This window comes from Corvus kubaryi, unplaced genomic scaffold, assembly GCF_017639235.1.
Source record: "Corvus kubaryi isolate FWS band 111438036 unplaced genomic scaffold, C.kubaryi_AGA036_p1.0 37396, whole genome shotgun sequence".
In the NCBI taxonomy this organism is placed as follows: domain Eukaryota; kingdom Metazoa; phylum Chordata; class Aves; order Passeriformes; family Corvidae; genus Corvus; species Corvus kubaryi.
In genome coordinates, this window is record NW_024581135.1 from 17,986,785 (window position 1) to 18,000,856 (window position 14,072).

The 14,072-nt window shown below is 36.6% G+C and overlaps 1 protein-coding gene across 6 annotated transcripts in view; it reads right to left on the bottom strand.

Moving 5' to 3' along the window:
* GRB14 (growth factor receptor bound protein 14) overlaps positions 1-13,802 on the bottom strand; it is a 43,137-nt gene extending 29,335 nt beyond the window's left edge. For 3 of the 6 annotated variants that reach the window (XM_042041083.1, XM_042041085.1, XM_042041084.1), the window contains exon 1: positions 13,585-13,801. In XM_042041083.1, the coding sequence (XP_041897017.1) occupies positions 13,585-13,647 (63 nt within the window). In that variant the 5' untranslated portion in view covers positions 13,648-13,801. Of the gene's footprint in view, positions 1-13,584 lie in introns of all 6 variants that reach the window. The other 3 variants (XM_042041082.1, XM_042041079.1, XM_042041081.1) reach the window with 3 other exon arrangements.
* Positions 13,803-14,072: the final 270 nt, after the last annotated feature.

Genomic DNA, 14,072 nt, shown 5'->3' on the forward strand with positions numbered 1-14,072 from the left:
TCAACAAAATTCTGCATTCATAAAAATATTTAAGAGGTTAACTCATTACTTTTGTTAGAAACAAATAGTATGTTAGTAAAGTTTACTGTTTTCTTTATCAGGTGTGAATGCAAGATTTTCCCTTTAAATATCCCAGTCTGCAGTTAAACTGTCAGCTTCCAGTATTTCCTCCAAAGGGAAGATTTCCAGGCCGAAAGGATTCACACAGTTTGCAGAAATCTAAATCTGTCATTAAAACAAGGTGCATACAATGTTTAACTGTAGACGTCTTGGCTTCTCATTTGGAACACAGTATAGCTTTAAGAGGCAGAAGGAACACTGCTCCTATCTATATTCTGTCTTGCGAAAAAACCAAAGTGCAAGAGAAGGAAGAGCAAAGTCTAGGAAAATTGACTACCTTTCCTTCCACAACCTAGAAAAACCTCATACTTTTTCCATAATCTAACCTTTTTTAAAATGTCATTTCAAAGAGCAAAAATATTGTTAATTTCCAGCCTTTATTCCAATCAAAGACCATGGACAAGGTCAGATTCCCTAGCAATTAATAAATTTGTTACTTCAAAACATAAAGAATTTTTTTAGACCAAAATATTCTTTTAGAAGGTATTAAAAAACTCGTTAAATTTCACGTTAACTGTATGCATGTATTATCAATTAAAACCATTTCTACTTATTTTCTGTAATAATCTTCTGTGGCACTATATTTACTATGGCACTATTACACAGCCCACAGAGTCACCCCCTTCCCTCAGACTCCTGGTACAAGCTCCATGCCCTGCCTAATCCAACCAGCCATGACAATCCCATGAATGAAAAAATCATACCAAAAATAGAAATTCAACAGCAATGCAAAGAAGTAACAAAAATTACTTTATATTACCTATTGTAAAAAAGGTCCAATTCTTACTTTTAAAGGACATACTTGCCACCTCACTTTGGGCAAGTCAGCATTAGTCCCTCAGTTTTGTTTTTGCAAAATGGGGTGGGGGAACTGAAATCTGTTCCTGTACAGCAAGGTAACAGATTGAACTCGTTAAGATTTGTAAAGCACTTATACCTCCTCACATAACTACTGCTTTAGATGTGTAAATATGTTGTGTTATAAAAAGGGAGGTTAAATTATGCAGATCTCCAAATTGTAATAGGCTATGTGTAAAAATATACCAGCAAAGTTCTTTCAAACAAAGGTTATGACAATCACATCGTGATACTGGAGAAAATGGCAGAATGAGGACAATACTGACGTGCAATCACGGCAAAGACAATGTCAGTAAAACTGAAGAGAAACAGAGTTTGAAAGACACAACAGGGAAGTTAAAATACAAATATCATTATTTAAGCCTGAATTTGATACATTCAATTTTACAATATTGGTCAACAGAAACAAAATATAGCTATAAATAGCAATAAAATAGTTATAGAAGATTTCATTTCCCTGTATAAAATTGAACAAAAAGGCAAAGTCTAGAGAAAGTCACTGCCCCATTTTGGAAAATTAACTCCTAGTACAACTACTTTTAGAGCAGAAAGTGAGATTATTGTAAACTATATGAAAATTAGATGACACTTGGTCCAAAAAATACGATAACTGAAGAATTAAGTAACAACATCAAAACTGTGAAGTTCAGCATCCTGTAAATAGAAATAGCAGTAATAAATAGATTAAAAGGGAAAGATTTATCCCCATTAACAGCCATTATCACAAAGGACCAAATAAGGAATGAGAAATACAAAGGGATCTATAGAGGTAAAACCCACAATAAACTCCTTAAAAAGAATGCACATTATTTATAAGTAAAGTTAGATGTGGATCAAACAATTTATTTAAATAGTGTCAAGTTAATCTACCTTACCAAAATTTTTTTCAGACTATGGGGACTCCAAACAAAAGCAGTGTAAGAGATATTTCAAATACAGCTGTTAAGATGTGTGTAAATAACTAGGAAGTTGTGAGGAAATTTAAATATTGTCAGCATAAATTTAAAATAATACACTTCCATGGAACAGCAGAAATGAAAGAAAATTAGCAGACTTGTCAAATGATTAAGCTGTCAAAGGAGCACTTATACAAGATAAACACACCACGAGCAGCTAAATCATTTATTTGCATTAATTATTCACAACGGATATGGAAGAATAGGCTCCCAGATCTAGTCTTTCTAGGTGAAATAAAATTGTCAGTTTAAATAGAGGGAACACGGAAATCAAAAAGCAAATAGTTAACAGGAGGTTATACAGTCTAACATTTAAAGAAACTTAAATGGCAAACATCAGCCTATCCTAGCACCAGTAGAAACGGAGGCTATCACTTCACGTGATGTGCACTGAGTATTAACTTCTGCTCAGATCTGAAAAAGTGGAAAAGCCCAAGGGCTATTTCAGCAGATTAACTTTGGGATATCGCTTTGTAAATCTGTGAGCCACCAGTGCCTGTCAACAGGCAGGTAAGAAAGAATCCACTAACATCACCTGAATCTGTCTCTTCCTAGAAGAAAATCTACTCTTAAATTTATGAAAACTTTTCTCCATCTTGTTCATAGCAGTTCCTAGAGTGATTTAGAGTAATCATCATAATTCTGAAAAATCTCAGTGGGGTAATGCAGTTTACACTGATTGGTATCAATAACTTTTCCCAAGACCTTCAAAAGAAGAGCTATAATGAAAATTAAACAGTTATGAAGAAAGATACTTCAAAATAAAGATGAACTTGGAATGCACATTTCGTTTTTAGAATAGCTGTCTATAGCCAAGTAATTTCAGACTCTTACTCATATTAACCCTTAAATCAGAGTGGAAGACATTTTTTATCATGTCTTACTAGCCACGATAAAACTAAGTCATAGTTATTTTTCATTACATTATTAATGCTAACTTTATACATTAACACCTGACACAAGGCTATTTGCAAAACTTCTTGGCGCTGGGAAAGGCAAATGATTCCCTATTCCTGTCTTCTTAAGAGTACCAGTTAAAGAGAGCTAATCCAACTTAGGTCCCTTCTCAACTCCAGTGCACGGTATGCATGACTTTTCAATTAATCTAAACCCAATATATGGATGAACAGGAAGGCAAGAGAGTTTTACACCTTCCTCGCCACTAAAAATAATTAATGGTGAAATTTCTGTGAAACTTGGGTAAAATTCTTTATACAAGGGGAAGTAATTTCAAAACTCATTTGAGACCATAACGTAATCCAACCACTGAGTAAGCGTACACAAGCTATTGTCCCTCAAGCCAAGCATCACCACTTCTTAGTGTTGGAATCACAACACTCTTTCATATAGTTCAGCTTATACAGTCCACCCAATACAGCTCAGTTGTTTAGGCTAAATGTACATGCTTTATGACCCATTATCTTCCCTCAGAGCTACCTTATTATTTATCATTAAATCCACAGAAGATTGCGAAAATAACCAGCAAGGTACAAAAATTGTCTTGGTCATGCCTAAGGATTTCATATTTTGCCCCCAAAGCAAGCCCTTTCTGATAAAAGTTAAAAAAACTTATTGTTTGACTTAAGGAGATTAATATTCAGACCAAACTTGATTATTCAGGTTAATAAAAGTGTATGTTCACATGAACTTTTCTTCATGAAAAGTTAATTTAGTGGAGGTGATCAGCTTATTAGCCTTATTAGTAAACTTACAGTATTACCATCTTCAGTCCTTCATTTCCACACTGCCTGCTAAGTCTTAACTTTAAAGAGCTTTTATATATTTAATAGTAATACACAGGTTTACATTTTACTATATACAATAGGAATATTTAGAATGCACTTACCATAGACAGATGGAAAAATATCCAGTTAGGCTAACTGGACTTAAAAAGAGGGATGGAACAATCATAGTGTGGATTCAAAAAATCTGACTTAAGAAGGCACTTCAGTATTTCTTTTTTAAAAAAAACAAAGTTTGTCAAATAGAAAGTGAACAGAAAATGAGAAAAGTTACCAGTGCAACAGTATTTTTATCCCCCAACCTAGAAATATGGTAGAAATTATCCACACACTTCTCTATTTTCCAAAGAACTCATGTCTGAAGATAGAGGGAGAAAAAAATTTAAATACAAAGCCACTAAAATACACTTCTGGTTTTTGTTTTCTGTGTACAACCAAGATGAGGGCAAAATGTTATCAGCCTCATGTTCGAATAGCTTGTCCCTATTTATGTCAAAGCACTAACATTATTTAAATGAGGCTTTCTGTATTTAATAGTGCAGTTTGTCCAACATATCCTTTGGTTGTCAGAGATAAATAGAATGCTGTGTTCCAGCACAAGAGAAAGCAAATCTGTTACTGCCGCGTTCTGGCTGCAGTCTATGTTTCTGAAGAGATACCAGCTATAAAAAGAAGTACCTATTGTTTCTACCAGGTTTTTCACACCATGTTGCTGGTTTCTCAGTAGAGCAGATCTCTTGCAAAGCTGAGAAAGACCAAGTCTCTGAATAACACTGTTAAGAGACCAATTAGCTTTCTATTTCCTTTGCAGCAGTCCTGAAATAGATTTTTTAAATAAGAAAAAAAAGGAGAACAGATTTTTTCTTAAAACTCTCTTTCACTTTGGTCATTTTAAAGAGAAGTTTTGGCTTGAACTGTAACACAGCTTCAAAGAGAAAAATGCCTTTGTCATCAACTATGTCAACTGTGTACTCCCATGCAGGTCACTAGAGGAGAAAATAGCGTAGACTCTAAGACTAAGAGAAGTTTAGATTTTTAGCTAAAGAAGATACAGTTTGGAAATTTTCTCTGTATTTCTGGAGTGGTACAAAGAATGTCCACAGCCAACATGGTAAAGGCCATGTAGGGCAACCCACTGTAATAAATGGTTGTTTTACAATGCTGAAATACTTTGCCACTTGGTATAAGACAAAAAAACTTGCTTTGCTGGGTCAGACTACAACATCCTTCCAGTCCAGTTCTGTCATCTCTGGGTATCTGTTTCTAGTCATCAGTGGAATATAAGAGCAAGGTTTAAGTGTTGTAGGATAGCTATTCTGACAGAACATGTTATTTCTCAGTGCTTGTGAACCTTTTTTTTCATTCACATAGCACTGTTCCCTCTCGCCAAAGCATAAAATCCAAATAAAGAATAAATCCTGCAGTAAAGCTAGTAAGTCTACTCAAACCACGTACAACCTTCAACTATACACTGTTGTGTTATTACAGATTTGTCTGCATATTTTGCGGACAAATCCAAACCCCTAAAGGAACAGAAAAAGAGATGAGGGGCATCTGGGCATGGAAATCAGGCCCTGTAACTGTTGGGAAAAATGTAACAGTCACCAAATGCAGCAGACTAAAACGAGTGAAAAAGTGAAATAGGAAGATAGTAAGTGGGTGATGTAGTAAAAAGGGGGTAATAATTTCAGAAATTTAGTCTGTTTTGATAATGTTTACCTCTAATCATTTGTTCTAAAATGAAAATGAGATATGTAGACTGAGCAGTCTTCAGTCTTACAGGAAAACTGAGAAGGCAGCAGCACATTTCCCATCTCTACGCAAGTAGTGATACCCTACATTCAGAGGTCTGCTGGGTTGTCTGGCTGCTGCTTCGCTTGCCCACACACAAGCCATGTTCATATTACCATAAATGCATGCATTTTATTTCTGTTATGATCATCCTACAAGTCTTGTCAAACAGGATACCCAAAAAAACGGTGACAGACACCAATCCAACAAGTTACAGTCAACAGGACCAAAAGAAAAATGACAACATTGAGGGCTTGCATATGCAGCTGATGGTTATGATGAGTTATTGAAGTCAGGCTGTCAGGCTAATACAAGACAAGCTGAGGGCTCCAATTGCTATTTAGTCTAGATATCATTTAATTGCTAACCTCTTGGAGAAGGGAATTAACTAGTTCAGAAACGCAGTCTCAGTGGTCTAAGAAAAAAGCACAACACTATGTTAGGGCAAAGGTTGTCGGTAGAAGTGATACAATAGGCAACAAGAGTGATGAAAAGATTGTGAAGAAATCAGAATGCAATAAAGAATAGTGGGGGGGAAAAAAAGGATTCTAGTAGAAAATAAAGGAAAAGTATTAAGGGTGTCAACTGAACACCTCCTCCCAAATCTCAGTCCTTCATATGAATTTTAGTGGTGACAAACAAAAAAGGTATCAGCAAAAACACAAATTGCAAGAAGTTGCAACTGCAGGGATGTGCAAAGCATGGGAAAGAAAGGAACCAAAGATGTCTCTCCAAGTTAACATTTTTGATGCCCAAGCATGAGTTTTGGTGAAGATATTGATCAGCAGTCCAAGACAGCCATTTGGATCTGCCAGAAAAAGGAGATGAAATACGAGAACTATGATGAAATATGAGATACATGCCAAGAGCCTATCAACTCTGGGTCAAGAAGGTGAAACGTGTGTTCTTGGAAAGTGTAACTTGAAGTTTGACTCACCTTGCTTTGTACTGTTCTCAAGGCACCCATTATAAACTGTACTGCGGCAGAGTAAATTTGTTTTTATATAACTACTTTAAACTGTGAAAACCTGGTTGCCTTGAAATAATGTAAACATAAATAAAGGGTTGAAAGCAACAGAATAAGGACAACATCAAAACAGAAATTTTAGGAAGTCACTACTAGTGTGAGAGACTTAGATGGACTGGAAGTGGGCTAAAATTTCCAGTGTTACCTCAGAATTATATTGGTTCAGGTGTTTTGATCTGTGGTGGGTTGACATTGTCTAGACACCTGGTGGCCACCAAAGCCACTCTATCACTTCCCTCCTCAGCTGGACACAGGAGAGAAAATATAACGAAAAGCTTGTGGGTTGAGATAAAGACAGGGAGAGATCGCTCACTAATTACTATCACAGGCAAAACAAACTTGACTTGGGGAAACCAGTTTTATTATCAATCAAACCACAGAAAGGCAAGGACAAATAAAACTAAATCTTAAAACACCTTTCCCCACCCCTCCCTTCTCCCAGACTTCAACTTCATTCCCAATTTTCTCTACCTCCTCCCTGCCACTGGTGCAGCAGAACAGGGAACACAGGTTGCAGTCAATACGGCACACGTTGTCTCTGCTGGTTCTGCATCCTCAGGGAGAAGACTCCTCACACTCTGCACTTCTTGCAGCGTGGGTTCTTACAGGCCCACAGGTCCTGCCAGAGCCTGTGCACTGTGGGCTTTCCACAGGTGTCACAGCCTTCCTTGGGCATCCACCTGCTCTGGCATGGGGCCCTCCAAGGGTCTGCAGGTGGATCTCTGCACTGCCATGGTCCCAACATGGGGACAGCTGCTTCACCATGGTTGGCACGATGGGCTGTGGGGGAATCTCTGCTCCAGCGCCTGGAGCACCTCCTCTCTCTCCTCCACTGACCATGGTGTCTGCAGGGCTGTTCCTCTCACATGTTCTCTCTCTCTTCTTCTGCTGCAGTTGCACAGCAACCTTTTTCCCCTTCTTAAATATGTTATTCCAGAGGCACTGTTGATGATGGGCTCAGCCTTGGGAAATGAAGGTCTGCCTTGGAGCCAGCCGGCATTGGCTCTATTGGACATAGAGGGAACTTTCTAGAAGCTTCTCACAGAAGCCACCTGTGTAGAGCCCCTCTCCCCCTGCTACCAAAACAGTGCCATGCAAACCAAATACATGATCAAACAGTCATAACTTCTTTAGGTCATTAAGGTAGCTGTCGTTTTGTTGGGTTGGTTTTGCCTCTGTTCCTGACCAACAGGCAGAAAAAAAAGGAGTGGGGAAAAATGGGGCATGGGCAGTACCTACAGCAACTGCATGAAAATGAGGAAGAGAGCATGTTTAAATATGAATAATTCCTTGGTTCAACGTAGTGAGTTTTCTTTGCATTCACTGATGTAGCTTCAGTTTATCAAAAGTAAAGAAAATTTTCTAATTTTTCAGGTACTTACTTATGTATTATAGCACATTGAAAGTAACACGTAACACACATATAAATAAGGGAAATTTGATCTTTTGCATAAGACTCACACCAACACCTTGTGTGCTGTTTGTTGAGTTTCTCCCTTCACATACAGCAATGCAGCAAAATCAGTATGAGGTTTACTTTAGCAGAAATAGCTATTCAGCAATAGCTCTTGATATACTTCAAGGCTAGATAACACAGTCTGAAGGTCAAGTTCTGACTTCTTGAAGCCTAATTTATTCAAGAGGAGACTAAAGTACTAGAGCTAGAAAATGGCCAAGCACTTTCTTCAATTGATGAAAAAGCTGGGTTTTTTTCCAAAGGATTTCTGCCCACAGAAGAGGATTATGAGCAGAGTAGGGCACTAAACACTGCCAATTTCCTTGGTTACTATATGAAGAATGTTAGATGTTCAAAGAAAGCAAGAAGAAACTGAAAAACATATCAAAGATCTGTTCAAGAACTGAAGACAGAGAGGAGACAAAGTGCAACGTTAATTGTACCACTAAACCTTGTCAAACTATACAAAGGACAAGTAATGGCCAAGTGTATTAAACCACTGAGATTTTAAAAGACTTTTTAAAAAGCTCTGTGCACTTACTACTCACCCTGTCATACACACATACATCTCTATCTACCCTTCATGGCAACTATGCAGCATAGTGCTGTACATTTGAAATTTCAAGATCATTGATGATTTTGTGTACAAAATACTCTGAAAAATTTGATTGTGAAGAGACTGGAATGTCAAAGGATAGAAAAAAACCTCTCTTTCCCTGCCTGCACCTGAACCATAGGATCTGCTAAAACTAGTCCCATTTTGATTTCATTTATGCATGTGAGATCATTTTTATACACAATAAAAACGGTAGGAAGCTTTACTGGTTTCATGGTAGTCAAAGCAGGAACTATGATTGGTCAACCAATGTGTGATGGCTATACCAGAATCCACTTTTAGATGCCTGCTTGAGTATAATGACTACATATTCAGTGCAAAAACTGGTCTAAAACTCTTTTTAAGAACAGTATCAGATCTAGATTTATTTGGTCTACATCGTAAGGAAGGGGATGAGTGCTGCAATACCTTCCCTTGAGGAGGCCCTGTCAGTAGTTTTCTCCTAAACAGTCCCTGGACCTAACCAGAGTTCTTCCACAATGACAGAAAATGCTGGTCTGCCACCCTCCTTCTTCCCTCTCATCCATAATTGAATCACTAGCCTCTCCTCATCCTCTGTCACAAGTAGGTAACTTAATTTAGTATCTGCAAGTACTGTACCACAGAAGACTGAATTTTAGGCAGTTTATCAATCCTTTCAGAGCTAACAGGCTCCCTCAAACAAGTATCTCAGGTAGATGCTTACAAAGGTAGTTTCACAGAGTTTAATGTTTTAGGAGACAGCAGGAATTCCTGATCTCCCCAAACAAACTGCAGCTATTTTAGCACACATTAGATACACAAAGGTGGCAAGACCTTTCTGTAAGCCTACATCCTGGCTGGGCCTTCTAGCAATCTTAAACGTAAACTTCTTTCAAAAAACACACTACCATTCTTCTGAATGCAGTTTGGGTCTCTTCCCATTCCCATATATATTCCTCCTTCTCAAATTGCCTCAACTCTTTTTCTGGCTCAAACCCTTTATTAAATTTGTATCAAACTCTGAAGATACAGAAGTAGCCTATCGTGATGCTTTATCCTAGTAATTTATATCTAAGACATAATTCTACACTGAATTTCGAGTCGCACCCATCCTAATAATTTACCTATAATTTTCCCCATTACCTTCTCTCAGATCCCTCAATAATTCATTAAAGAAAATATTCCATTTTGAATAAAGACTTTAAATTCAAATATTTCACCTCAACCACGACAGTTTTTCTGACCACTGTTCCTTAAGCCTTTAAAGCTCACTCAAGTCCATCTCCCACTCTCTCCAAGAAACCTCTCAGCTGTCTTCAAAACTTTGCAGGATGCTGCCCTTTTATTACTGTATTATAGAAATATTTTATTACTGTATTAAAGAATCAAAGAATCCTAGAAAGGCTTGGGTTGGAAGGGACCTTAAAGATAATTTAGTTCCAATCCCCCTGCCATGGGCAGGGACACCTTCCACTAGACCAGATTTCTCAAAGCTCCATCCAACCTGATCTTGGATTATATCATTTATTATTGTATTTCTTTTATTTCTATTATTGTACTTCTTTTATTTCTATTATTGTACGAAAGAAAAAAAAGGGCACTGGTGTTGCTTTTGCATTTTTAAATTACTATTTTTCAAAATGTCCTTATGAAGTGATGTTTCATACATGAATGCTTGGTCTGCATCCAGTAATTTTATAAAAGGTATCCATTTAATGACACCATTATCATGTCACTTAAAGTGCCTTATGTAAAATTCCTGGATTAGCACATTGGCCTTTCATCTCAGGGATCCAAACGCAAAACTGAAAAATTACTTTCATGCTCTTAGCCTTGCAGACAGACATTACCAATTCTCAGTACAATTTGGCTTAAGTGACCATTTTTCCTTGGGGGAGGGATAAGTGTTGATTAAAGCAGCATGTGATTTTGGGCCAGAAAAATAGATGGAATAAAGATGCAGGAGAATCTTGAAATTTGCATGCTTACACCAGTCCTAGATTTGAGCAATCTAAAATCACATCTTCATTTTCTGATCAATATTTCTTCCTCTTAAAAGACACTACAAAATCTCTTCAAAAATTGCTGGAAATTATTCAGCAGCAATACATATTGACTGTGTACACAATGCTTTTTATCAGCATCTGACCTAGTGTGCTACGAACTTCTCAGCTGTTGTGGAAAAATACTACAGTTCTCTGTTTACATGCCTTGTATACAACATCAGGTGCTTAAATCTTCCACCTACCACGTAACAAATCTAATAGACTTGTGAGTGTTTATATTGAAGAAATGGTTGGTCTTTGACTGTAAAACAATGTCTTGAATGCATTATGACCTTTCAAATCTAATTTTTCTTAAGTACTTTTAGAGGAGTACGATGTTATTCATACAAAAGATAAAAACATTTACTCTGTGTTGGATTCACTATATGTCTGGTCTATCCATACCATAAATCTGGTTGTGATAGCACTCAACATACATAATTCCACATGCTCATTAAGCATGTAATTTTCCCATCTGTGTTACAAGACCCCTTGGAATGTAAACAAGGCCTGGTAGCTTTAGTTAAAAATATATTACTTAAGAATAAAACGCATCAACTCTGATAAGTATTGGACAAAGTATATTAGACATTTTGAATGAAAACGAGAAAACCCAAGTGTTCAAGAAGTTGGTAAAACAGTCAGATTAGCACATTGACAATGCAAAATTTTACCTTTTGTGAGATGGAAAAAGAAAGACCTGTAATTTTTGCAGTACCATAATTAAACTAGACTTCTTACACAATTACCTATTACATGAATTCAAGAAATAATTATTTGGAATGATTGATACTCTAAAACAATACTTCATGAGCTAATGTTTAAGTTTCTCTTGACTATGTAGTGTTAATATAACAATTCTAGTTTTCCAGGTCCTTCTAGTGCAACAAAAATTAGAAATTGCACTACTTTAAGTCAAATGTTCTAATGTCCATGAGAAACAAGAACAAACTTACACATGCATGTATGTCACCCCTTACCAGCATGGCTCTTTCTTGCCTACCTTTCTACCTTCTCTTCCTCCAGTATTCTAGTTCTAGAAATAAAGGTATTGCTACACAAATAACAAAGCCCCTTCTGAAAAGGGAAAAAAGATACTTTCAGAAGGAAATTCTATGTGCACAGATAAAACCATCACAAGCCTTAACAGACCTATTAAATTTGGCACACAGTGAGACCTCAGTGAGGACACATGCCTTCAAGAATTTTTTGGAAGGGTGTGTAACCCAATAGCTACCAACCTAAAGCAACACTCTATGCTGCTTCCTCCTACTGCTTCCATTAATTTTATTTTGGGCTTACAAAGCACATAGATAAAGAGAAGTAAAGCCAGTAACTGTTGGCAGCTAATTTGATAGCAGCATGAAAAAAAAAAAGAGAGAGAACGTGCAGAAAATTATCTTACTGTGAATTTGTCAAAAGAGAAAAACTCTCGTATTTTCTCAGAGAATGATTCTTATCTTTCGACATCAAAAAAAGAAGTATCAATCCATTGAAATATACACTACAGATAAAAATGAGTTTCCTAGCCTTCTGAATGCTAGATTGAGCAAAGTTACACCTCTCTCCTCCCACACAGCACCAAGTACTGCTGTGTGCATACCAGAGGAGTCTAACACAACTACATGCTGCAAGAACAAAGACCTTCCTCTTCTAATATACAATAACAAAACCCAGACAAAAATAAAATAACTATGACAACTGAAGATTTGAGATCTGTGTTAGGGGTAGGAAGAGAGGACTGGCAGGTAACCACAATACTGAGAGGATGAGATCTGAGAAGTTAAACCACAATTTTTAAAGGAGTCTTTTTGAGACATGTAACAGCAACATTGTGAATTGTTAGATAACACTGTGTAAGAGCACACCTTGCACGTATCTAAAAGTTACTATACCAGAAAAGTAGTATATTATCATGCTATTAAGACAGCAGAATAATCTAATCCGTACCAATCAATCCCAATAAAACTGTATGTTCACTGGCTCTCGCGCCAGCTCAAACAATGAAATAATATAAATTAATACTATATATCCCAAATCAATGGAAGTTCTGTGTTTATATACTACTTTAGACCCACTGGACTTATGCCATAAATATATGCTGCATTCCACATCAACTGCTCATGAGAACCATTTAATACTGTAGTAGTATTTCAGTGAACTTTCATTTTTCACAATGCTGCGACATTAAAACCCACTGAGTAACAGAAGAGTCCATTAACAATGAGTCAAGCACATTATGCAGCAATGAAGTTTTGAAAAATATCTACACATTTACAAAATAAATCGAACTAATTAATAACTTACAGCTTGTTTGAAATAACTTCTCATAAGTTAATATATCTGGCTCAGCAGAAAGTAATATTTCTGTACTTCATTTCCATGTGTATTTTTAACTTCACAGATACCCCCAACGCATTGAGTTACACTAGGCAATCCTAGAGCATACAGATGTAATCATTTTGCATTGCTTACACTTTTTATTGAGATAACAAAAACAAGGCAAGCTACAGTGGCCATGGAAAAACATTGTACAGTGTCACCCTGGTTCCCAAAATACATGATGGGCCATCCACTATAAAGGCATTAGCCAGAAAAGGTGAGGAAAAGTATGTCATGTTTAAGGCTGATGCAAAACCTGTGGAAGAAGACTCCAGCAATCATCTGTTAGGAACAGTATCGTAGCCTTCAACAGAGGCATACTTTAATGGAATCATGACACTTTAAAAACTACATTAATCTGTAAGAAAAATAATTTCCTGCACAAAGTACAAAATTACAGTAGCAGAGAAAAGAGCACTGGTAAAAAAAAGTCAGTTATGGACACATATATTTGTAAGCAAACATATTTCACATAATGAAATTTTAAAAATCTACATTTATCAGAAAAGAAACATTATTATTACACTAGAGAAATTTTTTAAAAAGTTAAAAAATAAATATAGCCATGTTTAAACATTGTTATCAACACTTACTAATGTCAGAATTAAAAGACTGATTTAAACGCCATACCCTTTTCGGCAGAGTTATTGGCATAACTGCAGGCAATGTTACTCTTCTGGAAGACAAACTCATGTCTGCTTTTCACAGAACTTACCAACCTTCATCCAGGTGATAATATGAAGCAGAACAAAGTAGTTAGCAATATTTCTTGAAACCTAATTCCTCATAACCTAAATATTGGATGGTTAGCACAAAGAAAAGACTAAGGCTCTAGCAATGTCATTCCATTTATGTGAATTCAGTCCTAGTCAAAGCCAATGACAGAACACACCGGGGTAGGACAAACCAGAAATCAACCAACCAAAGAGCTTGAAAACTTTTGTTCTGTCCTTGGAAATGCCCACACTATCTCTTGCTATAAAAATAAGCAGAACAACATGCATTTCTATCACTCAGAGCTTTGTCTTTACTGTCAAAACAAAAAGCAAATCATTAAAGACTGAGTGGTAACAGTCTTGGGGCTTTTTCCCTGGCTTTTTCCAGCAAACAAAATATTC